Source organism: Rattus norvegicus, chromosome 19 (genome assembly GCF_021556685.1).
Source record: "Rattus norvegicus strain SHRSP/BbbUtx chromosome 19, alternate assembly SHRSP_T2T, whole genome shotgun sequence".
In the NCBI taxonomy this organism is placed as follows: Eukaryota; Metazoa; Chordata; class Mammalia; order Rodentia; family Muridae; genus Rattus; species Rattus norvegicus.
In genome coordinates, this window is record NC_141552.1 from 16,877,732 (window position 1) to 16,905,623 (window position 27,892).

At 42.9% G+C, this 27,892-nt stretch overlaps 1 protein-coding gene, 1 long non-coding RNA gene and 1 pseudogene across 4 annotated transcripts; 1 reads left to right on the forward strand and 2 right to left on the reverse strand.

Moving 5' to 3' along the window:
- Window positions 1-984: 984 nt before the first annotated feature.
- Window positions 985-5,852, forward strand: LOC147998901 (disks large homolog 5-like). Its single transcript, XM_087595809.1, has 6 exons — window positions 985-1,177; window positions 2,348-2,507; window positions 3,699-3,830; window positions 4,465-4,631; window positions 5,352-5,457; window positions 5,575-5,852. The coding sequence occupies exons 1-5, from the start codon at window positions 1,051-1,053 to the stop codon at window positions 5,414-5,416; spliced, it is 651 nt and encodes a 216-aa protein (XP_087451935.1). The 5' UTR covers window positions 985-1,050; the 3' UTR covers window positions 5,417-5,457; window positions 5,575-5,852.
- LOC147998902 (uncharacterized) lies at window positions 3,068-25,137 on the reverse strand. Of its 3 annotated transcripts, XR_015643854.1 has the most exons (8): window positions 24,480-25,128; window positions 17,735-17,816; window positions 10,420-10,532; window positions 9,991-10,088; window positions 4,893-5,005; window positions 4,445-4,628; window positions 3,822-4,044; window positions 3,295-3,720 (listed from the first exon to the last, which is right to left on the reverse strand). It is a non-coding gene; the product is annotated as an uncharacterized LOC147998902 (long non-coding RNA). The 3 variants fall into 3 exon arrangements; XR_015643853.1 differs by lacking the exons at window positions 3,822-4,044; window positions 4,445-4,628 and having other exon boundaries at window positions 3,068-3,720; XR_015643852.1 differs by lacking the exons at window positions 3,822-4,044; window positions 4,445-4,628; window positions 9,991-10,088 and having other exon boundaries at window positions 3,285-3,720; window positions 24,480-25,137.
- Window positions 11,779-12,942, reverse strand: LOC134483180 (zinc finger CCCH-type antiviral protein 1-like; annotated as a pseudogene).
- Window positions 25,138-27,892: the final 2,755 nt, after the last annotated feature.

Genomic DNA, 27,892 nt, shown 5'->3' on the forward strand with positions numbered 1-27,892 from the left:
AGCTTGAGCTTTTTGTTTTGACTTTTTCTCTCCTCTTTCTTTCTTGTTTTTTGCTATATAAGTTGCTATATGAATTTGCCCCCAAAATTTGAACTACGGAAGTGATCTATCAGTGTTAATGTGTGCATTCTATAAATTATTCATTATTTACTATGATAGGTGGTTTTGTGTTTGGTGGGGTGGACATTTCCCAGTGTACAGGTGCTGGGACCTTGCTCTATCCACTTAATGGATAAGCACCATTTAGCCGTTTATGTGCATCCCCTATATCTCTTGACTATTTTATTTTTCTGATAAAAGCACATGATGTATCTTACTCAGGCCTGTGAGCAGTGCTCCTTTGGCAACATTGGTAAAGAGAAGAGAACCCCACAAGCAGCATGAGGTTCCCTTCACTCGTGCTCCCAATATTGCACTTTCCTCTGCCAACTGGTCTCCACACCTTTCCTAGCACCATAAAGACTTCAACTCTTTCTCCTAAGGAATTTTCTGGCAATTGTCGATTGCTAAGCACATGACTTCATGAGTGTTCCCCTAATACACACCCATGTTGTAAACTACCATGCAGACTATTTCTTGATGTGATTTAAAGCACCCGTACATAATGAGACAGGAGAACTTTTGACTGCATATTCAATCTGGTGTGAAATCTCAGGAAGGTTTAATGGCTAACATTGGTGAATGAGGACAATTTGAGTTAGGATGAGACATTTTGGGGCAAGATATGGAAGGAAACATTCATTTAGATGCATAGGAATTACTAAGGTTTTTATAATCAAGCCTTGAGGAAAATTTGGCTTTGGAAGCAGGAGATGGTCAGTGGCTCTGCCCCAGGAAAGTCTCCTGGAAAGGGCACCTCTGCTTATGCTCAGTACAGGGAGAACATTAGCAGGGGGGCAAAGTCTGCTCCCCATGACATCTGCTGTCCCTTCTTGGACATTCTATTGTCTCCTAGAGAGTTCTGGCATCCTCTGTGATGTCACCAGTGTTGTAGTGACAACCAGTGCCCTAGTTTCTCTCAGTCTGAGTCTGGCAGTTACAAGCTAAGACATGTTTTCCCGTCTTCGCAAGCATTTTGGGAGGGGGAATGTCGATTCTGGAGAGACTAGAGTGAAGGAGTCTAGCCTTTCCTCTCAAAGTAATGATGGACAAAGACAGCACTTCTGGGGAATGTGGAGTAAGTTCTGGGCAGTGTATTTTGAGCTTCCTACCAGGGGGCTGCAGGCTTAAGCTGACCTTTCTAGCAATGGGCCACAACTGGAGCATCTGAAAAGGAATTGAATTTCCATGAATATCACAATTCCTTAAAGTCAAGGATTTCAGAACTTTAGTTTCCCCATCCCCACTGGGAGGATATGGTAAGGCCAAAGCTATTATACTGTGAACTTCTGGTCTTTACTTTTCAGTGCATTTGTTATGTTACATTGTATAATAACACCATCAGTATTCATGGAGGGTCCACCTTTTCTGAGTTTAGACAGGGCAGCAATGTATTTCACTCTCATTGCTTCTTTAAATACAGTGGATCTGACAGTAGTAACAGGGAGAGATTGTGCTCCAGGCAATAACCTTATGTTCTTAGACCTTCTCTGATTTCTTCTAACTGGCAGGGTCATCGTTTGCTTTATATATTAGAGGTTGTATGTTACAAATTTTTTTTTTCAATACCAAAACTATTTGGAACGTGTAGACCAAGATTCATCCTGTAACCTATTCACACTTCTGGGGCATTTGGTATTTCACATAGGGACACTGATAAGTCTGTTGAACATATCCTCCCTGGAAATGCGTTTTAAATCCATGTTTCTAAAATACCAAAAGTATTTGGAACATGTGGACCAAGATTAATCCTGTAACCTATTGGAACTTCTCAGGCATTTGGTATTTCAAATAGGGGAACTGATAAGTCTGTTGACCATGTCCTCCATGGAAATGTGTTTTTAATCCAAAGTTGTTGGCCTAGAGTATCAGAGCAGGACGTCTGAGTGTCTCCAATCACTCAAGTCTTGTGGATGGTGAATTTATCATCTGAGTTCGAACCCACAGTGTTGAGGGTCCTGAAACCAAGCTGTACCCTGTTCAGCTGATGATAATCCTGGAGAAGCCATCTCCGTGGTCCATGTAAGCACCTGATGTCCGGAATAGGGAACACCTGGATGCTTACATCTCTTGGTCTCTATAGAGTAGTGGGAGAACTGAGATCCACTGAGGAGGCCTCTTAAGCATAGACCAATCGCCTAGCAGTGACACTGGGTTCCCGGCTTGTTCTCCTGTTTAGGCCTAACTGTGGTCTATGTACACTATGCATTCTCCCCATGCAGGTTCACTTGTGTTCTTCTACCTACAGACGCTGGGAGAGAAACATCATCCCCTGGCACTGAACTAAGCGAGAATCAGGCCAAGAAGGAAAAGGAGAGGCTGATTAAAGAGCTGCAGCTCATTACCGAGGAGAGAAATGACCTGAGAGATCGCCTGAGGTTTCTGACAGAGAGATCCATGAAGAACAGGTATGAATCGCTCCAAATGCTCTTGTTTCATTCCTGGGTCTGCAAGGTCACCTTCATCTTATCCTATTAAGGTTTTGGGTTCTAGAAAGCTGTGCCTCCCTAACCACCCTGTGCTAAACCTCACCTCCCATATAGAGGAGATTCAGAACCTTGACCCTTCCTGAGGAGCGAGATGGAAAATGGACTCATCTGCTTCCATTTATTGAAAAGCAGATCTTGTGGTCTGAATGAAGAATTCGGGGATAAAGTCAGGGAGAGTGAGTTCCCAGTGTGCATTTTCAAAGCCCTGGACAGCTGGTGGCTTTGCAAGATTGTAATTGCAGTGAGTTTATGGTGAGTCTCTGTACTTGCTAGGCAGGGGACTGAGTGCTGGAAGATCCACTCAGCAGCCTGAGGGGCCTGGTACCAAACTGTTCATCTCAATGCTTGACTAGAAGGTCTCAGGCTCAGGCCTGTTTGTTATTGTCTGTGTGTCTTGCACTCTGAGACAGCAATGGTGGATGCATTTCTCCTGGATTTCACAGTACTCTCTGTTTCCATATTTCTCTTTCTCTTTCTCTGACTCTGTTTTTACATTTCTCTTTTTTGTGGGTATTTCTCAGTCTGTGGGTCTGTATGTGCATACATCCAAATGCATATGGACAACTTTTATATGTTTATATTTCCCTCCACACTTGGAATCTAGGGGTCTATGTCTTGGCCTGAGTATTTACCTGTAACACATTCATGGTGATGTGAATGCTTTGTTCTGGGAGCTCACTGTCAACAGCACAGTTCTTTGCCTATGTGGCCACGATTGTCTGTTTATTTGTATTCCTTGTGCAGATTATAATTTTGTGTTGATATAAGGTCTGTTATCGGGACAGGAGAAAAGAAATCACCGGTTTCTGGGTGTGTTGGGGTCGGGGAGCATGGAGAGGTGTGGCCTAGGCTCTTGATAGCTTAACTGGCTTGACTGCAGATTTCCTCTTGATTGAACAAAGGGAGCCAGGGAAGCCTCCATCTGGATGCTGAGCTTCTGGTGTCCTGGACGCAGAAAAACACGTTTCTGAAGCTGAAGAATATCCAATATGTAGAATTCAGAAGGTGTCCTTCCAGGGCTGGGGTAGTACAGGACCCACCCTGAGTTCATATATTCCTAAATGCCGATGTTCATTGGATTCTATCATTTGGGGCCACGCCACACTTCAGGCCAAATCCATATTATGAAGACCTGGAGAGAATGGAGAAGGCGGTCATGTCAATTCTGCACAACTTAGAGATGGAGAACACTGAGATCCATGAGAACAACCATAAGCTGAAGAAGGAGATTACCTTCTCTAGGTAAGTCCTGGTCAGAAAGGCTATCACCTGTGGAATGGCCATTTCTGACTTTCTTTGTTCTGGATTGGACGGTCTTCAGCTCTGGTTCTATCTCTTGTGCTGTTTACACATCAGTGTGCCAGGGTCATTAGGACTCAGTTTTCAGTTCCATAAAAGACTGTTCCTCATCCCAGGATTGTCTAGGCATCTTCAGAAGGCTCTAGATCTAACAGCACTGATTGAAGTCAGCAGAAGGTTATTAGGCTGACCTGGACCTATGGTGTCATACTAGGTTTTACAAAACTCAGTGTGTGGACCACATGGTTAGAATGACCTTCTCTTGGTTCTACTGACCTCCTTTGAGGGTGTTGGCCCACTACTAATTGATGTTGCCCCCATGCATTGGGCTTTCATGGATAGTTGTAGATCCATGTTCTTTTTGAGAGATGTGGACACTAATTGGTGCTCAGGCCAAACAAATAATTTATTCTTCCCGGAATTTACTCTTTGTGGTTTGTGCAGCAGCCTTATATGTATCGAAATGAATTCTATTAAGTCTTCATGGGTATCTGGGTCCTGGTGGAGTTAGTGGCACTCGGGAGTGGGAAAGGGAGAAAGAAGCAGCATGATCTTACTATGCAGACTGTATTTCCAGAAACCTGCTCAGCCAGCTCCTGATGGAGAACACATGTAGGAAGAAGTTGTTCCCACTGAAGCAGGAGAGCAAGGAGGTACATCTTGATTGTGCACTGAACCAGAAATATTTGGTTGACTTCAACAAGAAAGATAAAGACCAGCAACGTCCAGACACAGCATCATCTGGTAGGGTTGAGCAGCTGTGTTAGCTTAAAAATATCTGAAAAAGTTTGCCAATTTGATACATCTTTGCTCTCTCCTACCACCTTTCTAATTTACACTCACAACCACCCAACCACCTCATGTAATGGAATTGTTCATTGCTCTGCCTATGCATAAGTATTCTGGGAAGCCAACCACTTTTCAGAAACTGAATTATTTTGCAAGTATATTTGTCTGCTCTTTTTGAAGCTGCAGTAGAGAAATGGTGACAGATTAATAACATACCTCATTATTGCATATCCACGTGATAGATTGGATGCTCTGTAGTGTTTGAACAAGTTCTTGGTTCTTTGACAAATGACACTCTGTGGTCATGTGACTTCTTGTGTAGGAAGCACCTTTGCGGGATAAGAACAAAGTGCAAATGTCAAATTAGAACTTGTCATTAGTTTTAACCTTGGTGACATATGGACATCTACTTTCTTCCTGCAACACAATGAAGTTCCTTCCATTGCCCTGTTCTTGGTTTGCACTGGTATAAGTCTGGGTCCCATATTGGCAGCCCACATTACTTTGAGGCTCTCTGGAGATTTTGCCCTTCCCAAAGAGTTAGCAACAATGATATCAGTTAAAAGGTCCATGTTGACTGTCCAATAGAACTGAGGTGGTAGAAGGCAGCCTTCTGACAGCTGCCTTGCATTTCACCACCAAATCAGTGTCTGAAAAACTGCCTTCCTCTCCCAGGTCTCAGAAAGTGCAAGAGAGCTGGAATTGGACACACCCCAGTAAGAGAGCTTCCTGAAGAATAAGTTGCTTTCTCAGGAGTCCCTGATGACAAACATCCTGAATGGTAACAAATTTTTTGGATGAGTATTCTTCCTCAGAGTTAATTTGTCATTGCTTAGAGACCCTAAATTTATATAACACTAAGCCAGCCTGACTGATTGAGGTCTTACTTTCTTCTCAGAAAACAGCACTTGAGAGACAACTTGGGGGACCTCCTTTCATTATGTGTGCAAGAGGAGAAACAGCAATACATCTGTGCTTCTAAATGTTCTTTAAGAATGTGCTGTTTAGAAATATTTTTGTTATGATTTTAATTGAAATATTCTTTTTGTAGTTTCATATGTATATGTTCTTGTTACTGTTTTTATCTTTTCAAATATTTTTAAATATTTTAATTTATTTGTTTTAATCCTGTTTTGTTGTAAAAATGAATTCCTTATGAATAAAAATTGAATTCTATCTCTTGACTCTTAAGACCATCATTCTTACTCAAGGGTTCTGTCCCCTCCTGTGGACTTAGAACTGACAGCTACAGAACTCTGCATGTTCCATGGATCCTGGGCTAATAAGTGAATTCAAAGTCACCAAGGGGTACCCAGTGTGACAGTGTCTTTTGTGTGGATAATGTGGCTGTTTCTCCGACACACACTTTATGAAGTAATCACTGACATGCTTTACCCAATTGTTAGGGTCCATGTGGTTCTTCTGAGAGAGCAGCAGATGATCTATCCTGTGAGTCATCACTACAGCTCCTGCAGGTGCTTTTGTCCTTCCACATCATGTACTGTATTAGGTGGACAGGATCACCTCCAATTAAATAGAGAGATCTCAGGAGATGTGTATTCACAGGAAATTTACTGAGCTGTGCATGCTCAATGTGTTAGCTTGCCAGCCATCCCTACAGGGCTCTGGTGTCCCCACGCCTCATTGTGGGTCAGGATCATCCTCCAGCACCACTTAGTGTCCATACTAGAGCAGATCTTTCACCTATTATCAATGATGACCATATGTATTCTGCACATCTGACAAAATACAGAATAGAAATTAGCTTCCTGTTGGGCAGATTGGCATAATGATTGTTTTGATTGTTAGCATGAAAATTATTTTAATCTAAGCAGTTTAGGGAAGAACCTCAAGGACACCCATAGTGAATGCAGCCTGCAGCTGTGAACACATGTTTCTGTTGGAGAGCAGGCCTGTGCAGGCCCAGAACCTAGGTGGGACAGTTCAAGCTACCCTTTTTCCATGGCCAATCTGGGATCATATTGAGAATGTATTTTTTCCAGGTGACTGATTTCCAATTTATGGAATTGAACTAAATTACTGAGAGTGGAGGTGACTCAGAGAGTTAAAGTACAAAAGGACCAATCCAGAATGTCCACAAAAGCTTGCTGTCACCCCAGGGCTTTTAAAAGCTCAGCAGCTAGAGAAGCAAGGTAGTATTTGGTTATTCTTATGCTTGGGTCTAGACATTCATTATAAGCTGACCATGACACAAAAAGAGTCATCTGTGTCACAATAGAAGCTAGTTGTAACTAGATTCACCCCCACACTATCACATCACCACTGTATTTGAGGTTCTCAGTTACTGGAAGAGGCCTGGGTCTTGCTACACAAACTCATAATTTATGTCTTCATGACACTGTGTGCTTTGTTCTGTTGATGCTACCATTGGCATACAATATTTTGGATACTTTGTGCTGACATCTGTGACATGAGACAATAGTTCATGCCATGCCTAACCTGCATAAACTGTCCTTAGAGTATGGTGTAGACAGAGGGGCCTTTTTTTTCTCTCTGAATTTTCAAAATATTTCCAGTCTTCAGTCAAGTCTGACAGCCATTGTCCAGTGCCTGTCTTGAGATGTCCCCATTGTCTCCTGGGGGTATTCATCCAGCCTGCTCTGTAATTGTGTAGAAGATTAATAGGGTTCCAGCCCTAGGATTTAATTCAGTGTGATTGTACTTTCCAAACATGCTCAAAGCCCTACATTCCACCATAGCCTGTGTGCTTTAGAGAAAGAAAATACAGAACCACATTGCACTTGAAATTTCTCCTCCAACAAAAGGAGAGCCTGCATAGGGCCTTTAAGTAACTCTAAGTCCCAGCTTCTGCATAACTCCCTCCATCGACTCCATTATTGGTGTATTTTCATTACTGCTCACTTTATTTTTGGTGTGCAAAGAATGTGTACCATGTCAGTAAAGTGTGTGTGTGTGTGTGTGTGTGTGTGTGTGTGTGTGTGTGTGTGTGAGAGAGAGAGAGAGAGAGAGAGAGAGAGAGAGAGAGAGAGAGAGAGTTTGTGTTTGTTTGTGTTTCTGTGCAGGTGTTTGTGTATGTTCATCCATGAACTCACTATCAATTTTCATAAAATGACTTAGAAGACTGTAATGAAAACTGTCGAGGTGCATGCAGACGTGTGTTACTAGTGTCCCACGGCACCTGGCAGGTAACACTGAAATGGTGGTCTACTATAATACAGCCTAAAAACAGGCTGTGGATGGTTTACACAGAGATTGTGACGTCATCACCACTAGAGAGAGCAGCAAAAGCTTCATTTATCACATGCTGCTGTTACCAAGATGAGGCAAAGCCTTATCCTACAGAGAGTCTGGTATGATTTGATGGCAGGAAATAAACTTAGTACTAAAATCATTCAATTACAAACGAAGAGGATAATACAAAGAGTCATAGGAAGCAAGAGCTGTTTTTTGAGGAGATCCATAAGAGAAACAACCCCTTTCTGAAACTAAGTACACACCACAGTGTCAATACCTAAATTATCAAATCAGAAATGAAAAGGGGGATGAAACAATAGACATGTGAGTGAATTCAACAATCATTAGGGCTTCTTCAGAGTCCTTTACTACAGAAAAGTGAAAAATCTATTTGATATTGGTAATTTTTCTACACAGATAACAAATACCAAGTTAAATCCAAATGTGGGATTTAACTCATAAGATTATTCTCATAAGAAAATAGATAGTATTTAAACGATGCCACTACAAAAATTAAAAAATATATATGAGGGCCACTAGGCTTTAATGCAGCCTTTCTACCAGACGTTTAATGACGACCTAATAACAATAGTGCTTCAATTATTCCTCTGATTTGAAAGAGAAGGAACATTGTCAAACCCCTTCTCTGAGTTGCTCTTTTTACCTAGAATTCCTGAGTCTGTTGCTTCTTCCATTGTCACCCCATCAATAGAGCTGCAGGGCGAGTCTGTCCCGCCCCAGAGGGTATTTGCCAGCTGACAGGGCTGGGTTTTGCTCTGCTTGCCCCTGCTCCTGCCCCCGCCCCTGCTCTTGCCCCTGCCCACTCCCCCGCCTCACACCCTCACTCGACATCGCCTCAGACCCATCCCCCCCTCCCAGTCCCACCACAGCCCTCGACTCAGACCCGTCCCAACCCCCGCCCCCACCCTGCCCTCGCCCCTACCCTGCCCCCGCCCCGATCCCCCCACAACCGTCCTCTCCTTCGCCCCCCTCCCTGGCCTCCGCCCTCCCTGCCGCTGCTTGCGTTGCTACCATTCGGTCTTCGACTCCCCTGTCGACCCCACCGCCACTGCTGCTACCTTCTCCCCCTTCTTCAGCCCAAGACTTTTGAGATCCCGGCTTGCAGCGCTCTGCACTAGGAGCTAATGGAGGTGAGGAGAGCCTAAGGGACAGACCCCAGGCCTGGCCCCAGAGACTTGTGTCTCCCCCCTCCGCCGAAGTGCTTTCCTGCAGTTCTCCATTCTGTGTTCAGTTTGTGGGGACCCCAGCAGGTGGCAGGCTTTGCTGATCCTCAGGTGTGAGTCTGGGACAGTGGTGGGACTTATGGTTGAGGGAAGTCTTTCAGGCAAATGCAGGCTTTTCTCAAACTCTTGGACCATCTGGTGCCCTCCCTGGGGTCACAGGACCTGTGGAAGTTGGGAAGCCACTTTTCACTGTCCTGTGTGACTTTCCCTGCAGAGTGAGCTCTCCTGCAGGAGGTACTCTCACATGCTTCTTTAAAAGCACCTGTTCCTCAGATCCAGATCAGTTGTGAAAACAGGCTTCTTCATGTCAGTGTGCCAGCTCCCCCTCCCAGCTCAGAGCTGCCACACCTAAGGATCCTCCAGCCCCAGTACTGGTTGGGTCTCATGGAGGAGTTAGAGCAAAGTGCCCCTTCTGAGAAGTGACTCAGAACAGAAGGTTCCTACAACCCAATGAGGTCTCTTCCAGTTGCCCTGTTCTTGGTTTGCACTGGTATAATTCTGAGTCCCAGATTGGCAGCCCACATTGCTGTGAGGGTTGCTGGAGATTTTGCCCTGCCCACAGAACAGAAGTTTCAGAAGAAAGGCCAGTTTGGCATAATGAATTCTTTTGATAGATGGCAACAAAATTATCTTAATCTAAGCAGTTTAGGGAGGAACCTCAAGAACATCCATAGTGAATGCAGCCTGCAGCTGTGAACACACGTTTCTTTTGGAGAGCAGGCCTGTGCAAGCCCAGGACCTAGGCGGGACAGTTCAAGCTGCCCTTTTTCCATGGCCAATCTGTGTTTGTATTGAGAAAGTATTTTTTTTTTCCAGTTGACTGATTTCCAACTTATGGAATGGAACTGACTTACTCAGAGTGGGGTTGACGTAGAGAGTTAAAGTACAGAAGGAATAATCCAGATGTCCACAAAAGCTTGCTGTCACCCCAGGGCTTTTAAAAGCTCAGCAGCTAGAGAAGCAATGTAGTATTTGGTTATTCTCATGCTTACGTCTAGTCATTCATTATAAGCTGAACATGACACAAAAAGAGTCATCTGTGTCACAATAGAAACTAGTTGTAACTAGACTTATACGACATTATCACATTATTACTATATTTGAGGTTCTCAGGTATTATCTTAGAAACTAGAAGAGGCCTGGTTCTTGCTACATATAGTCATATTCTATATCTTCACAACACTGTGTGATTTGTTCTGTTAATGCTACCATTGGCATACAATACCTAGGATATTTTGTGCTCACATCTGTGACATGAGACAATAGTTCATGTCATCCCTTACCTGAATAAACTGTCCTTAGTGTACAGTGTAGTCGGAGGGGCCTTCTTTTCCTCTGAGATAGCAAAACATTTCCAGTCTTCATACAAGTCTGTCAGCCATTGTCCAGTGCCTGTCTTGAGATGTCCACATTGTCAGCTGAGAGTCTTCATCCAGCCTGCCCTGTAATTCTGTAGAACATTAATAGGGTTCCAGCCCTAGGAATTAATTAAGTGTTCTAGTACTTGCCAAATATGCTCAAAACCTAGTTTCCACCCTAGCTCTGTGTGCTATACAGAAAGAAAATAAAGAACCCCATTGCACTTGAAGTTTAGCCTCCAACAGAAGGAGAGCCTGCACAGGGCCTTTAAATAACTCTAAGCCCGAGCTTCCCCACAACCCCGTCCATCGATTCCTTTATTGGTGTGTTTTCATTAATACTCACTTTCTTCTTTGTGTGGAAAGAATGTGCACCATGTCAGTAAAGTGTGTGTGTGCGTTTGTGTTTGTGCATGTTCATCCATGAACTCACTATAAATTTTCATAAAATCACTCAGAAGTCCCTAGTGAAAACTGTCGAGGTGCAGGCAGACTCATGTTACTACTGTCTCGTGGCACCTTGCAGGGAGCACTGAAATCGTGGGCTACTTTAATACAGTCTAAAACGAGGCTGTGCATGGTTTTCAGTGAAATTGTGACGTCACCCCACTACAGAGAGCAGCAAAAGCTTCATGTATCACATGCTGCTGTTACCAAGGTGAGGCAAAGCCTCATCCCATAGAGAGTCTGGTAGGATTTGGTGGCAGGAAATAAACTCAGAACTAAAATCAATCAATTACAAACAAAGAGAATGATACAAAGAGCCAAGCAAAGCAAGAGCTGGCTTTTTTTTTTTTTTTTTTTTGAGAAGATCCACAAGACAGACAAACCACAGAGCCTATATCTAAAGTACCAAATCAGAAATGAAAAGGGGGATATAACAAAGGACACTGAGTGAATTCAACAATCATTAGGGCTTACTTCAGAGGCCTTTACTACAGAAAAGTGAAAAATCTATTTGATACTGGTGATTTTTCTAACAGATAACAAATACCAAGTTAAATACAGATCTGGGAAGGTAATGAATAATTCCCATAAGGAAATAGATACAGTCATTAAAGGCTGCCACTCCAAAAATTAAAAATAATAATAATCAGGGCCACATGGCTTTAATGCATCCTTTCTACCAGACTTTTAATGAAGACCCAATAACAATAGTGCTTCAATTATTCCACTGAATTGAAAGAGAAGGAACATTGCCAAACTCCTTCCCTGAGTTTCTCCTTTTACCTAGAATTCCTGAGTCTGTTGCTTCTTCCATTGTCACCCCATCAATAGAACCATTTAAAATGGGATGTAATCGATGTCTGGAGCCTCATTCTTTCCCTTGACCTCCATGCGGTGTCCAGAAGGCATGCCTGTTCTCATGGACATGGACTCATCTCTTTTTGCTGCAGCAAGAAGAAAGCCAGCAGAGGAGGCAGGAGCTTACAAAGAATCAGTAGGATTTCTAGAAAAGAAGCATCCAGATCTCCATTCTCAGAAAACCCCTGGCTTGCTCTCATGTGACTGGGTCCTCAGACACCAGCAGCCTTAGATGAGACCAAGGAAAGCTGTGCAGAGTCCTGGGTCCCCAGGTTCTTGACCTCCTGAGTGACAGCTGTGGACACGTCCTCCAGGGAATCCTTACAGCTGGTGACATCTGGACAAGGTGAACCAGATGCCAAAATGAGACATGGGAGAGAAATCCTAGGCTGTTTGGAAGGAATTAGTCTCTGCTTTTGCTTCTGTCTCTTTGTGCCCTGCTGCTATGATGTTCATGGGGAGCTCTCATGCCAGTGGGTCTCCTCCTAATGTGTTTGTTGTTGCAGATGTCCTGGATGTTCTGGACCCCATCAGAACTCAGCCCGTGCTCAGTCACGGAGGTCAGCACCTTCCTGTCCATCAGGTCATGAGACCTGAGACAGTTGAGGTAACGGCAGTTGGCCTGGGTGAAGTGCTCACAGACTTGGACTCTCTTGCATGACTGTGGCTTCAAGCAGATCTGTTTGTGGCTGTCTCCTTTGTAGTAACTTTTGCAGGAGAAAAGCATCCCCCTGTACCAGGAAGAAGGCCGGCTCCTCTTGGTTAAGCCCAGAAAGCTCATGATTCTTCAGGACCTGGATGCTCTGTTCCTAAAAACTTGGTGTGGATATTTGCAGAGGTTTCTCTGGGATTTTGCATAATGACTCTGTCCCAGAAGTTTGAGCTTGCAGAGGCTTGGGCAATCTGTAGCATGGTCCCTGGATGCACTTCAGATTGAAGTCACAGGCTTCAGTAGTAGCCGCCACCTACAGTGTGATCCCTGCCTGATCTCCAGTCTCCAATAGGAATAAGCAGTCTTGCCCAGCAGCTCATAGAGCTCTGCCTCTGGAGCCTGATCCTACTCTGCAGTTCCTTTAAGGTCATGCAGCCCCTGTGGGCCCACAGGATCTTGGTGATGAAACAGTCTGCCCCAGGATCCCCCATGGTGCACTATGGCTGCAGCTGCTCAGGCTTGTGAGCTGGACTCTGCTTCATGGAGAAAGGAAACTGGAAAAGGGGATAACACATGAAATGGAAATGAAGAAAATAACCAGTAAAAATTAAAAGAATTAAAGTCATCATCTCAGGAGAATGAGTTGGAAGCCAGGTCCTTAAGCAGGCAGGTTCTCCACAACAATGCATGCTGGGTTCAAGACTGGACATGAGGTGCCCTGAGCTTGGGACTGCCAGGCTCCTACTGGGAAGAGAGCTTTCTTCTTCATTTCCGTAAGTCTCTCTAGTTTTCTTTTAAGGCTTTCATCTCATCATTGACTTTCCCAATGTCCTTTTATGACAAGCCATTATGGTTAACAAGAATTAAGTAAGGGCTCATTGAGCTGTTGGTAGTTGGAGGTCTGGGGGAAGCCCTGGACAGAGAGATCTTGCCTGCCAGGGGTGGGATGTGCATGGTGGGAGGGACTAGTGGAGTGTCATTGGCCTCAGTATGCACAGGCTTGGGGCTGGTGCCTGGCTGCCTGGTGCGCCTCTGTGGCTACTTAGCCTGGGTCCCACCGCAGATGCCCATGGTGGTTGCTGGCCAGTTGTCCTTGCTCTACCTGTCCTCGGGGCTTCTGGCGGGGCTGACCACAGCCTTGAACATGGACAAAATGGGCCGGAAATCGGAGGATCATGGGAGCATCTTCAACTTCCCCCTCCCCAAGCACTGGCAGTTGCAGCTGGAGGACAAGCCACTGTGAGTTTCCCCACATCCAGGCAGGTGTTCTGCACCACCAGGAGAGCAAGGGCAAGCACTGCTGCCACCAGTCCCACATGCACAAGGCCTATTTGTTGACTTTGCTCTGCCTGGCTCTGCTTTGCCTTGCTCTGCCCTGTTGTCTCTCACTTCTTTGGCCAAAGACTGTTGAGATCCCGGCTTGCCTCACCTTTCAATAGGCACCTCTGTGAAGTGAGGAGAACCAAAGGGACAGAAGGCTGACCTGGCCCTGGAGACTTGTGTCTCCCCCTCCACCAAAGTGCTTTCCTCAGTTCTCCACTCCGGTTTTAGTTTGCAGGGATCCCAGCAGGTGGCAGGCTTTGCTGAGCCTCCCCTGTGAGAAGGGGACAGTGGTGGGACTTATGGTTGTGGGAAGTCTTTCAGGGAGATGCATGCTTTCTCAAACTCTCCGACCATCCATCCAGTGCCCTCCCTGGTTCCCATTCCCTGCGTTTGTTGCGAGTCACTTTTCGCTGTCCTGTGTGACTTTCCCTGCAGACTGGGCTCTCCTGCAGGAGATACTCTCACATGCTTCTTTAAAAGCCCCTGTTCCTCAGATCCAGATCAGCTGTGAAAACAGGCTTCTCCATGCCAGGGTGAGAGCTACCCCTCCCAGCTCAGAGCTGCAACACCATAGGATCCTCAGGCCCCAGTGCTGGGTGGGTCCCATGGAAGAGTTAGAGGAAAGCTTCCCTTCTGAGAAGTGACTTAACACAGAAGGTTCACAAGTGACAGTCAACCCCCAAGTATTTCTTCCAGGAGAAAGCACTCAGCTCTCCCCTTTAAACAGTTTAGGCTCCCACATGGCCCAGTTTTGTGATTGGGGAAGATTTTCTGGAGCTTAGTTGGCCAGTCAGAGTGGGGCTACATTCTTTTTTTTTTTTCTTTATTAACTTGAGTATTTCTTATTTACATTTGATTGTATTCTCTTTCCCGGTTTCCGGGCCAACATCCTCCTAACCCCCCCTCTTCTATATGGCTGTTCCCCTCCCCATCCTCCCTCCATTATCACCCTCCCCCCAACAATCACGTTCACTGGGGGTTCAGTCTTGGCAGGACCAAGGGCTTCCCCTTCCACTGTGCCCTTACTAGGATATTCATTGCTACCTATGAGGTCAGAGTCCAGGGTCAGTCCATGTACACTCTTTGGGTAGTGGCTTAGTCCCTGGAAGCTCTGGTTGCTTGGCATTGTTGTTCACATGGGGTCTCGGGCCCCTTCAAGCTCTTCCAGTTCTTTCTCTGATTCCTTCAACGGGGATCCCGTTCTCAGTTCAGTGATTTGCTGTTGGCATTCGCCTCTGTATTTGCTGTATTCTGGCTGTGTCTCTCAGGAGCAATCTACATCCGGTTCCTGTCGGCCTACACTTCTTTGCTTCATCCATCTTGTCTAATTGGGTGGCTGTATATGTATGTGCCACATGTGGGGCAGGCTCTGAGTGGGTGTTCCTTCTGTGTCTGTTTTAATCTTGCCTCTCTCTTCCCTGCCAAGGGTATTCTTGTTCCTCTTTAAAGAAGGAGTGAAGCATTCACTTTTTGGTCATCCTTCTTGATTTTCATGTGTTCTGTGCATCTAGGGTAATTCAAGCATTTGGGCTAATAGCCACTTATCAATGAGTGCATACCATGTGTGTTTTTCTGTGATTGGGTTAGCTCACTCTGGATGATATTTTCCAGTTCCATCTATTTGCCTATGAATTTCATAAAGTCATTGTTTTTGACAGCTGAGTAATATTCCATTGTATAGATGTACCACATTTTCTGTATCCATTCCTCTGTTGGGTTCTTTCCAGCTTCTGGCTATTACAAATAAGGCTGCTATGAACATAGTGGAGCATTTGTCTTTGTTATATGTTGGGGCATCTTTTGGGTGTATGCCCAAGAGAGGTATAGCTCGGTCCTCAGGTAGTTCAATGTCCAATTTTCTGAGAAACCTCCAACTGATTTCCAGAATGGTTGTACCAGTCTGCCTCCCACCAACAATGGAGGAGTGTTCCTCTTTCTCCACATCCTGGCCAGCATTTGCTGTCACCTGAGTTTTTGATCTTAGCCATTCTCACTGCTGTGAGGTGAAATCTCAGGGTTGTTTTGATTTGCATTTCCCTTATGACTAAAGATGTTGAACATTTCTTTCGGTGTTTCTTAGCCATTCGGCATTCCTCAGCTGTGAATTCTTTGTTTGCCTCTGAACTCCATTTTTTAATAGGGTTATTTTACTCCCTGCGGTCTAACTTCTTGAGTTCTTTGTATATTTTGGATATAAGCCCTCTATCGGTTGTAGAATTGGTAAAGATCTTTTCCCAATCTGTTGGTGGGGCTACATTCTTAATCCATACTCATTCACACAACAGAACCTCTTCCTCCCCACCCACGAGGCCTTGACTTGAACCCAGGTCCTTCCTGGACCAACAGACCTGAGAGAACAGATTGCAGCACAAGAGAGAAAAGAAGCCAGAATAGTTTAAACTGGAGAAAACCCCCATATAGGCGGTTTACCAACTTTTGGGGTTGTGCATATTGTGGACTTCAGAATCTTAAGGTCAGATTTTTCTGATTACACCTTATAGGTGAAGCTGAAGTCTACTGAGGGTGGGATCATCCCAGGCAGGGAGGGGATCTGACTCTGCAGGCCTGGCCACCCTCTGCATTCTCCCAAAAATAATTTTTAGTCAGCTGTAAATCTGAAGTGAAATTTGTTTTTTGTCAACTCAAACGGTTGACATTTCAAGTCTCACACACCATGTGAGAGACACACATTTATCCACAGGGGATTTGAACTTACTTCTATAGAAATGACTGTGGGCCAACAGAGGGAAAGCATTCTTGCCTTTAGCATTCTGTCTGTATCAGAGACTACATGGACTGGCTTCCTGGACAGACATGTCCAAGCAGACAGACATTGTAATGAGGGAAAACTTAGGCAAGAAATGACCTGGGGACAGTGATTTCAGATTGTGCCTTTAGCCAGGAATCTCTGTTGTCATTAAGGCAAGCAGTCTTGGGCCTGCCAAAACTTGTCAGTATTTCAGGGCTCTTACAACTGCTCCAGGTACTTCTGAGGTGAAAGCCTTTCATTAAAAAAAAAAAAAGTTTATAGAGCAATATTTCTCAACCTGTGTGTGGCAACTGCTTCACAGAGATTGCATATCAGATACCTTGTACATTATGACTCATAAGAGTAGCAATATTATTTATGAAGTAGCAATGAAATAATTTTATGGAGGGGATCATCACAGTATGAAGAGCTGTATTAAAGGGTTGCAGCAGTAGGACTGTTGAGAACCACTGCCATAGAAGCTGACACATGGGAGCAGACTCCTCAGCTGAGTAGAGACCCACGACAAGGGATACCGTGTCACACCCTAGAACCCAGAGGCAGAATCTATCCCAGGAGTCTGTGGGTCACCTTGTCTTAAATTCTCCCAGGCTCAAGAATAGCATTGATCATCTCAGCAGAGTCAGCTTGCACAGCCCACATCAGGCCCATGGCTTCCCTGTACAGAGAAGGATGTGGGTCTAAGTGACAGACAGTGAGACTGAGGGGACCCTGATACTCATTTGCTTTGAGCTGTGGTTTCTTCACCTGTAAAATGGTGGTGTTTCTGCTGAATTGGGTTGTTGTGGAGATTAACAGAACATACAACCTGCTCAGTGTCTGCCTGGCATGGACCCTGCTGGTTAAATGGAAGCTGTCGATGGTGACGAAATTAAAAGTAGAATTTCTAGCCAGATAGTGTTAGTTGTGGGGCGCCATACAAGTGTTCTAAGCATTTTCTGATTCTAAGACCGCCTCACCTTACAACCTAAGGCTCTTGATTTAAATTTTAAAAAAAAGAATAAATATAAAATACCAATATGAAAAAATCATAATCAGAAATGAGCTAATTCCTGTGAAGTCATTCAGCTTTACATTTTCTGCTTCTATTTCCAAGGCATCTAGAGTAGCACTATCCGAGATCCTAAAGCCTTCTGTTATGGTGCTACCCATTCATTCCTCTCTCCTTGAGGACCTCTCAGGTGACTTACCAGAATCAGATGGCTTTTAAGATTGTTCCCATCGGGTGCGATCTCTCTGTCCATGGGCCTTGCCCAAAGCTGCAGGGCCAACCTGTTGTTTTACAATCCAAAATTCCAGACATTAATTTTACCAATGAAGTTTCAGGAGTCAGATGCTGAAGTCAAGTAAAGCTCCCAACTGTCTTTCCTGATTCACTGACCTCCCAGAAGAAGAGCAGTCCTGTTCCCTCTGAACACTTTCTTAAAAATCCTTTAACTCAAAAACTTTCCATTGGTTTAGTTATCTAGATTTCCTTTCACGTTGTGTCTTGATCTGCTGGACCTAAGTGCACTTTTTACCTTTGCCATAAATGTGTGTGGTAGGTGAGCCATACCGTAATTAAGTCCATGTTTACATGAATAAACAACTCTTGCTTTAAATGTCTGTGCCATGGCCCTGCTATACCACACACTAGTTTTTCAGTAAATAATACATTCTTGGAGATCACAGTGTGATCAAATATTTTGTAACATGACTTAGTAACGTTCCCTCCATTTTATAAATCAATTTCTTTGAGGAGGATTCTGGATGTTGTCTGTCAGGTCTGAGTGCATCATCTTGGGAATCCCAAGGAACATCAAACTTGGGCTTTTGAAACTGTTGCATATGGCCAACCCGGAGCAAAAACCACCCAGGAATCTACTGATACTTGACACACATTAATTCACCTGCCTTTTTCATATAGTTTATGGCAAGAGGTCACCATTCTTGACCTTGTTTCATTATAAAACGTGGTACTAAATGTAAGAGTTGGGGTCAAGGAGATCACCCCACAAATCACAAAATACCCATCTCAGATAACCATGTATGGTTTATTGAATACAAAACATCCATGAATTTCAGGACAGAATTAAAAGTCCAAACCTAAGGATAATAGAATAGAAGAGAATTTAGATTTCCTGTTCACAGGTCCAGTAAGCATATTCAGTAAATCATAGCAGAAAACATCCATAAGGTAAAGGAAGAAAAGGCCATGAAGGTACAACAAGCCTACAGAATGCCAATTTAATCATACCAGAAACAATTCCTCCATTAACATAATAATTAAAACACTGAATGCACAGATCAAAGAAAGATCATTAGAAGGGGTAAGGTATAAATAACCAGTAACAAATAAGTTCAGACCTATCTGAATTACACCAGACTTCTCAACAGAGACTCCAAAAGCCAGAAAATCTTGGGCAGGTGTAATGCGGACCAAGGATCCTATACCCAGCATAATTCTCAATCACCATAAATGGAGAAACCAAAATATTTCATGACAAAACCAAATTTAAACAATATTTTTCTCTAAGAAAGCACAACAGAGGATTGTAGTAGGGAAACTCCAAGACAATGAGCTAAACTATACCCAAAAAAACCCAAGAAATAAATCATCTCTCAATAATTTCAAAAAATGAAGCACACAATCACCATTTCACCCATAACCAGAAAAAGAAGAGAAAGCAGCAACTATTGGTCTTTAATATCTAACCAGACCCTCTGTCACCAATCCCCCAGCTCCTAGGGAATAAACTGCCAGCCAAAGTATATACAGGGTCTATGGTTCTAGGGAACTGTGTAGAAGAGGACTGATTTAAGTGGCACCCATGTGGCGGGAGGCCATTGACTACGCTGAGGCCTGTTGCCCACCAAAAGTAGATGCTGGAGTTGTGAGGTGGGAATGGATATGTGTAGGTGGGGGAACACTGTCATATAGGCAAAGCTGAGCAGAAATGTGATGTAAGATATGATGAGGGGAGTGTGGAAAGCAGGACAACAGTTGAAATGTAAATAAATAAAATAACCAATTAATAAAAAAATAGCCAAAAATAAAATAAAAACTGAAAAGGTAAAAGAAAACTTACACCAAAACAAAACAAAAGAAATCCTTGTAGTGGATTGGCCTAATTCTGCTTGTATTTTAATGCTAATATGTAGAACTCAAGACTGGTTAACCTCCAAAAACTGACCCTGCTCCCAGTTAACTGTGATTATAAAGAAGCCAACAGCCAACAGCTGCACAGCAGAGAGATGGGGGAGGTGAGCTTTGAGGGCTTTGCTAGAGAGGATCATGAGGAGGGAAGAAGGAGGAAGAAGCTGCCAGAAAATAAAGGAAGAACATGTGTGATGGAGAGGAGAGAGGAAGAGGACAGCAGCCATGGTTAAGGGAGAGGAGAGCCTGGTCCTGAGAGCTGTCCAAGTGCAACAAAGAGCAGCCAAGATGCTACACAGTCAGTAAGAGTTGAGCGTTATTGTTTGGAAAGTAGATCTGATACCATGGAGGGCAGGCAGCTGCCCAGCTACTGTGCTGATTAAGGCATATGATGAATAAATTTACAAAATATGTATAACCAGTAAGGAGCTCTATAGAGGATCATAAAAGGAATACTTTAGTTTGAAGAGAAGGATAAAATACCAGAGGAAACAGGAAATAATTTAACAAAACTAGAACAGTCAATCAAAAGAAGCCAATAAAACCCACAAAAATTAACAAAATTAAATACATAGGTTTAAATGATATTTGCATGTCACTAAACTCAATTCCCCAGTAAACAGACATACATTTAGCCAGAAACAGGATCACCATCATGAGAGATGTAGAGGATACACTAGGGAAACAGACCTAAGACACAGGTCCCTATAGCAATTCTATGCAGTTTCTCTATGCAGCTGACAGAATAGATTTCAAACCAATCCTGTCCAGAAGATGTAAGGACATTCATTTCATACTTTGCAATTACCAAAAGATACTACAATCTAAATATATACATATTAAACACAGCAGTCACAAATTTAAATATATATTTATCACATAGATCTGAAATTACCCATTAGCTATAATAGTGGTTGTGATTGTTTTTAATAGTCTATTCTGACCACTTGGCAGATCACATGCAAATAAACAAAAGAGGAGGAGCAGAATTCAGTGACATCATCAGTCAAATGGACCTAACAAACTACACTGAACTATACATATATTTTCTATCAGCCTGTGGATCTGTCTCCAAAATTGACCACGGATTAGGACACAGAACAGCCCTCAGGAAAGATAAGAAAGCAGAAGTAGTGTCATGCATTCTATCGAAGCACAAAGGAATCAAACTGGTATCACACAATAGAAAGTGCAGTCAGTATACACTCTCGTGGAAGGTCAGCAACACAAACAACACACTACTGAAAGGGCCAAGGGAGAAACACATAAGGAAAAATTAAAATTCCTAGAAATGAGTGACAATGAAAACACAACCACCACAGATCTATTCGATACAACATAGTTTTAGGAATTATGTTGCAGTCAGCAAAGCCAGAGCAGTGGACCCATCTAATCCCTTTGTCATGCATCAGAAGTAGAGAATGTGGAGTGTGCCCTGTTGGGTTAATGCCTTGAACTGGCTCGCCACATTCCCAATTTCCCTTTGCAATGATAACATATTTTTGGCATTACACATTGGATGTATGCAATTTGCCTTTTGATTTCATAGGGGAATAATTAAGGGACTTCCTGGAGGGTCGAAAAGCACTGTGGATAAACTGTGTAGAGACTGAAAGACTACAGGGGTTTTGGAAGCTGAGCTAATGTATTTTTATTATGATATGTTTAAGAACCTATGGGGAATTGGGAGTGGAATATGGTGATCTGAATGATAATGGCCCCCATAAACTCACATATATGAATGTTTGTTGCTGGTTAGTGGAAATATTCGGGAAGAATTATAAGATACGGATTTGTTGGAGGAGTGTATGGGATTGGGCTTTGAGGTTTCCAAATTCAACACCATCTATAGTTAACACTTTCTCTGTCTCCGACTTGCACATAAGATGTAAGCTCTCAGCCAGTTCTCTAGAAACATGGTGTCCTACCTGCTGCCGTGTACCCCAGCATAATATTCATAGACTCATGATCCTTGAAACTGTAAGCTGAAATAAACTCTTTCTTCTACAAGTTCCCTTGCTCATGGTGTCTCTTCACAGTATAGAAAAGAAACTAAGATTGGAAGGAACAGTTAAGTGAAAAATTTCTCAATAATATCCTGGAAAATAAAATTCAGACATTTACCAAATGTGTCAGGTACCGTGATCAAGCTGGCTTGACTGCAGAAGTGCAAGAATGTTTCAACACATACAAATGAATAAACAATCCACCACAGAAAACCAAGAACAGGAAACACATGATCACTGCAGTAGAGGCAGACAATCTCTTTGGCAAAATCCCACAGTGGTTAATGCAAAAGTCCTGGAGAATCTGGGATATGGAGAAGACATACCTTAACATTATAAAGGCGATATGCAAGGCCAACAGCATCCTAACTGGAGGAAATCATAATGGATTTCCACTAAAATCAGGAATAAGTCACAGATGTTCATTCTTTTCATCTAATTCAACTAGTATGTGAAGTCTTATCCAAACAATATGACAATAGAGAGATGGAAAGGCATGTTAATATGAAAGACAGCAGTCAGAGCATTCTCATTTGCAGGCGATATGATCCATATATAAAGACCACTACGAAACCACTGGCAAACTCCTATGGCTCATGGACACATTCACTAAAATCACAGTAAAATCAATAGAACTCCTGTATACCAACAATAAATATGACGAAAGAAGCCAAGAAAACAAACCCATTCAGAATAAAAATCTTGTAATATCTAAGGAAGTAAAGACTTGTTAAAATGAAATCATTAGGAAAAATAAAAAAAACTGAAGAAACCAGAAAATGAAGAGACCTCTCATTTTCATGTATCAGTATGATTTATATTATTATATCGAATTCTACCAGAGTCATCTACTGGTTTAAATCCATCCCATTATAATCCCAATACAGAGCTTCATGGGAATGAAAAAAAAAAATCTCAGAACTCACATGAAAGCACAACTGAGCAGGGCAGTCAGACACTGCTAACTAATAAGACAGTAAAGCACTGCGGGAGGCATCACCTTTAATGATTTCACCTTCATTTTGGGGAATAGTAAAAAAGAAAACCAGCATGTTAATATCATGAGAGCAGACACAGTGCCTAATGGAATAAAATTGAAGAGCCTGATATTGGCCTATGTTCTTATCAGCATTTGGGTTTTGAGAAAAAGGAAAACAAACAAACAAAACAAAAAACTCCCAACCACCCCTCCCACCACCACACACAAGTGCAGTTTTCAACCTGTGGGTTGCAACCCCTTCAGGGAACAACCACATATGAGACATACTTTATACATGATATTTACATTACAATTCAAAACAGTAGCCACCTTACATTTATGACTTAGCAATGAAATAATTTGGTAGTTGGGGCTGGTTACCACAATGTGAAGAACTGTATTCCTTGAGTTGTTCTTGGTCATAGTATTTTTCTGCAGTAACAGAAATGTGACTGATATATAAACTGGTACCGAAGTGAGTGGAGATGTTTGTGAGGAATCCCTTGATTTTTTGGAGGAGGGTGGGAGACTTTGGATTGGGAAAACTGTTGAATTATTTAAGGAGATCTTAACAGTTTAGTTTGCCACATGGGAGACATAAGTATTGTGAGTCTGTGCAAAATAGAGCCTCTCTGATGAAACTTCAAAGGATGGCAGGAACTCTATTGGTGACTGGCTTAGAAGCAATTGCTATAATTTTGGCAAACAATCTGTCTCTTTTCTGCCTGTTTACTAAGAAGTGACCTGAAGATAAATAAAAAGCTAATTGACTAATTGTTTTGAGCAAACTTCAAGGGGTAGATATCCGGTGACCTTCCTCATATGGTAGGAATGTGTGTTTGTATTTTTCATTGTTAATGTAGCCAGGACTTCAGTTAATCCTGCCACATTCGGGGTCTGGACGCATAGGAAACTGCAAGATCTCCCAGAATTTGGAAAATGTCCCAATTGTTGTAAGGTCCCCAAAACATGTTGTCACCCCACACACATTGGGAAGCAACTTAAAGGAACATGACCCCCTCATTCTCAGGAGGAAGGGTGGGTGGGTGGTTATTTGTCTGCCGTGGGCTGTAGATGTTTATTGTCAGTTAGGGGGTTGGTTGCAAGTTCTTACTGGCCATGGTCAGGGAGGAAACAGTAAAGCAGATTCGAATCAGGGATGTCTTTCTTCCTTTCTCTTTCTGTCCTCAATTCTCTGTCTAATGTGGTGGGAAATCAGGAGAAGGGACTAAAATGACAAAATCATAGATCACTGTATCTCTATTTATACTAGAAAGCAATACTAAGTCTCAAATATTTTAGGATGGCATGGATTTTTGAATGATGATAAAATTTAAAATTGTACTTGCATAAATGATTCAATTCATTTTTAAGATATAAGTATATGCAACTTATTCACAATGTGGTGTAAAATTCTAATTTTATAAAATTACTACTGCACACTGCCGTGGATAATTAAGGAATTCAAGCTAGTACTTTCCAACTATAAATAATCAGTCTTCCAGTCATGTTAGGTACTGCTTTAGTTAGGTACAGAAATAAGCTTTATTTAACTTCCTGTGTATGTTTTTAAAGTTAAGTAGGAAGTAAATCCCTTGGGAAAAAAAAGCCACATTTGTCCACTGAGATAGACATTACATACAAAGGTGGTTCTCAAATCCTTTAGAGATCTGAAGAATCTGCCATTTCAGATGTCCTAATAGTTAAAGGCTTTTCACAGTGGGAGAGACCTCAACTCCTGGTAGTGTCCCCAATCTATTCTGAAAAAGATGATGGGCTCTAAAGAACCATTGGGTGAAATACTACCCACTTACCTCTACTGCTGCCAGAAAGCTGTCCAGACTGTGCAGAAGTTGATCATGGGGAAGTCTGTGTCCCAGTTTTTGGAAAAAAAAAATAGGATAGTCCTTCAAGTGACCTGCTTCAAAGGATTGTTGTCAGAGCTCCTGGCCCAGTGAGTTGAAGGTGGATGCCACAGTGACACAGGAATATTTGCTGACTGACTCCCAGGGTAGCCAACAATTTCTGTCATTTCTTAGGTTTGGAGCTGTTTGCTCTGAATTTCCTTTTATTCAGGCAACATTTCTCCTCCTCAGATCTTGGATGGGGTTGAAGATTAGATAGTTTAGTCTTAACCTTTTCTTGTTATGAGAATCAGAAAAACAAACTTGTTCACCATCGTGCAGAAATGTGACAGCCAGGAACCTGGACAGGAACAGGGTGGACATGGGAGGCTCAGAAAGCAGGGCTCTATGGACAGTCCACAGCAGTATCAAAACTCCTGCGATAACCGCTCTGGCACCATAAGTCCTGAGAGAGGATGGGGATGCCAGGAGAGTGTGCGTGGTCTGCCCACTGCCTGGGACTTTTAAAAGCTTGTACCACCCCTTAGCACATAGAAGAGATTGAGCAGAAAGAGGCCGATGCCCAGAGCCACTGCTGTGGTAGGAGGCAGTTATGGCGGTTGGAGGTGGGGGTAGAGGTGGAGGAGGGATGGGAGAAGACCGAGGAATTTCCCCAAAAGACAAGAACAGACACCATCCTTACTACTCCAGAACCCACGCCAATCCCACCCCACCCCTAAAATGCCCAGTCCACTGCCAAACGTCCCCATGCCAAGCATTCACAGCTTCATCCCCACTGTGCTTATTTCTTAATTTTTTTAACTTCTTATTTATTCTCTGTGAACCTCACATCCTGCAGCTCAACTCCATTCATCTGCCCTCCCCTCAGGACTGCACTCCACCCTTGCATCCTGCTCTAAATCAGAGCAAAAATAATCTTCGTGTGGAAGCTGAATAAAGAAAAAGAAAAAGAAAATTTGTACGCAAAAAATGTGTCAAATTTTAAGGATGAAAGACATAAACGCTTAAATTGTTTGGAATTAATGAAAGTACATTTGGTCTCAGAAGACTTATTATGGTTAATAAATGCAAGTTATGATAGATAAGGGATACAAAGCTTAAAAAGTGATAGAAAATGATTTAGGTACAAAATTTTAGACTAATATAATTTAGATAATGAAGTACCTTCTCCAATTTTGCAAAATACGAATGGACAGAATATTGTGACAGTAATTCTTACCTGATGCATCTCATAAGTTTTCTTATTTTATCTAGCTTATTAATGTTAAATTAAAGGTATTTCTTGGAGTAAAAGGGGAAATGCTGAGGTGACCTCCCTTTGTACTAAGGTGTGTCAACTTTCAATTGTTAGTTCTGTACTGGCAGTGAGCTAAGTGCTGGCAGGATTTCTCTTGTCATTTCTATGTCCCATCATCAGCTTTGCTATTTTGTGGATGTTTGTCCTTCTCACCAGCTCAACACAAGCTAAGAGATGTATCAGGTGTTGTCTCACTGCCGATTGGATGTAATAAATATCTGATGGCCAAGAGCTGCGTCAGGAAGTATGTGGGCAGAACTTCCGGGCATAGAGAGGGACATAGGCAGAGGCAAGCTGAAGCAGGAGATTCAGAATAGACATGGGCAGGAAGAGATATGGAACAGACTACAGCAGAGGGGTAAAGAGCTAACCAGCAGGTGGGTCTCAATGGTAGAAGAATGGGGTTAATTTTTAGAGAAGATGAGGGACTGCCCAGTGAAAGGCCTAAGATTCAAACTATGTTCGAATTCTCCATGTCCCATTTACACCTCAGGCAACTCTGTGAAAATAGTACACAATACAGTATTAACATGGCTTTGAGTCTGTGGTTCGGTTACTTTTGCTCACTGTTCCTCAAGACTGCAGGAGAAGGAACAACACACAGGGCAAACACATGAAAACCATGTGCAGCTTAGAGTGGAAAAGATCACTAAGAAGTTTAATGTCACAGCAAAGTCATGTGCTGAAGAGGAGGGTGACATAGTTAAGGAGATTAATGTTATTAACGATAAGCCTCCTGCCTCTGTGCTGTAGAGATGTGGAAGGTGTCCTCAAGGCAAGACTCTTACCAATTAAAGTTCCAACTTGGAAAAGGGAGCTCAATAGATTTCGTGCTCCTACAAAGCAAGTGCATAGGGAAGCTGCTGCAGTTGTCATCCAAGCAGGCAGCTGACAGGTCAGTGCACCTCATGTGGCACGGAATTTGGAGGAAAAAAGATTTTAAGATTCAGGATGACATGAACAGGACCAGGCGACTCTCGCATTTATGTTTTTATTATTTGAGGCTTGAATTAGAATGATACTCATAGTCTGATGTTTTTTAGTTTTCTTTTATTATTTTATCTACATTTCCAATTTATCTCCCACTCCATGTTCCTCTACATGACCCCCTCTTCTGTCCCCCACACCCTCTCCCTATGAGATTGCTCCTCCACCCACCAATTCACTCCCGCCTCAGAGGCCTAAGTTCCAATATCATGGTTCATGAAGCTTCCTCAGAAACAAGGTTCTCCTGTCCCAGTGATCCCAGATAAGCTAGTCCTCTGCTACATATCTACCTGGAGACATGGGCACACCCTGATTCTTTTATTAGTTACCTTAATTAAGGTGTCTCTTCACAGCAATAGAGCAGTGACTGACAGGCTTAAATTCACTTTGCATCCCAATTGCTGTCCTTTCTCTTGTTACTTCTTTCCCACAGTTCCTCCCCAATGTCCTCACACCATCTCCTCTGAGAGAGTAGAGGAATATCCCTCAGAGTGTGCATCCACCAAGACACATCAAGTTTTTGTAGGGCTGGTGCACCTTCTCCCACTGAGGCCAGGGAAGACACCTGAGTTAGGGTATCAGATTTCACAGACAGGCAAACCTTTGGGGATAGCCTCGGCTCCAGTTACTTACAACAGTGTATGTAATACTGTATTAAACTTAGTAAGGTTTATTTACCTTCACCTAGCAACTCATCCTGAGAAAGAGTGCTCTGGCCTGATGCTTTTGTTTTCAGCCCTATCTTCCTCTTTCTTCTGTGCTTACCACTGTAACACAGGAGAAGCTTCTAATATTAATGTTGCCAGATCTTTCCGGTCTTGGGGGATAATTCTATTCTGAGTTGTATATGGATGTAATATCTTCTTTACGTATGATGAATATATACTTCAGGAAAGGACTGCTTCCTTGTTTCTATTAAGATCTAATATGACGAAAGGATTCTGATTAATATTCCAGAATCGTAGGCCACCAGGTTGGTATGTCATCACTCACTGAAGTGAGGTGAATTTTATAACACCTTTTGGCCACCCACTTTCAATGTCATTATGTGGTATTGCCTTAGGCTCTTTTCTACATT

Excerpts from the sequence above, each read along its gene's own strand:
- LOC147998901 (XM_087595809.1), top strand. The coding sequence starts at position 1,051 with ATGTTTTCCCGTCTTCGCAAGCATTTTGGGAGGGGGAATGTCGATTCT. Across the intron at positions 2,508-3,698 it reads GAGAGATCCATGAAGAACAG|GCCAAATCCATATTATGAAG; the intron begins GTATGAATCGCT and ends GCCACACTTCAG. Across the intron at positions 4,632-5,351 it reads TCCAGACACAGCATCATCTG|GTCTCAGAAAGTGCAAGAGA; the intron begins GTAGGGTTGAGC and ends TTCCTCTCCCAG.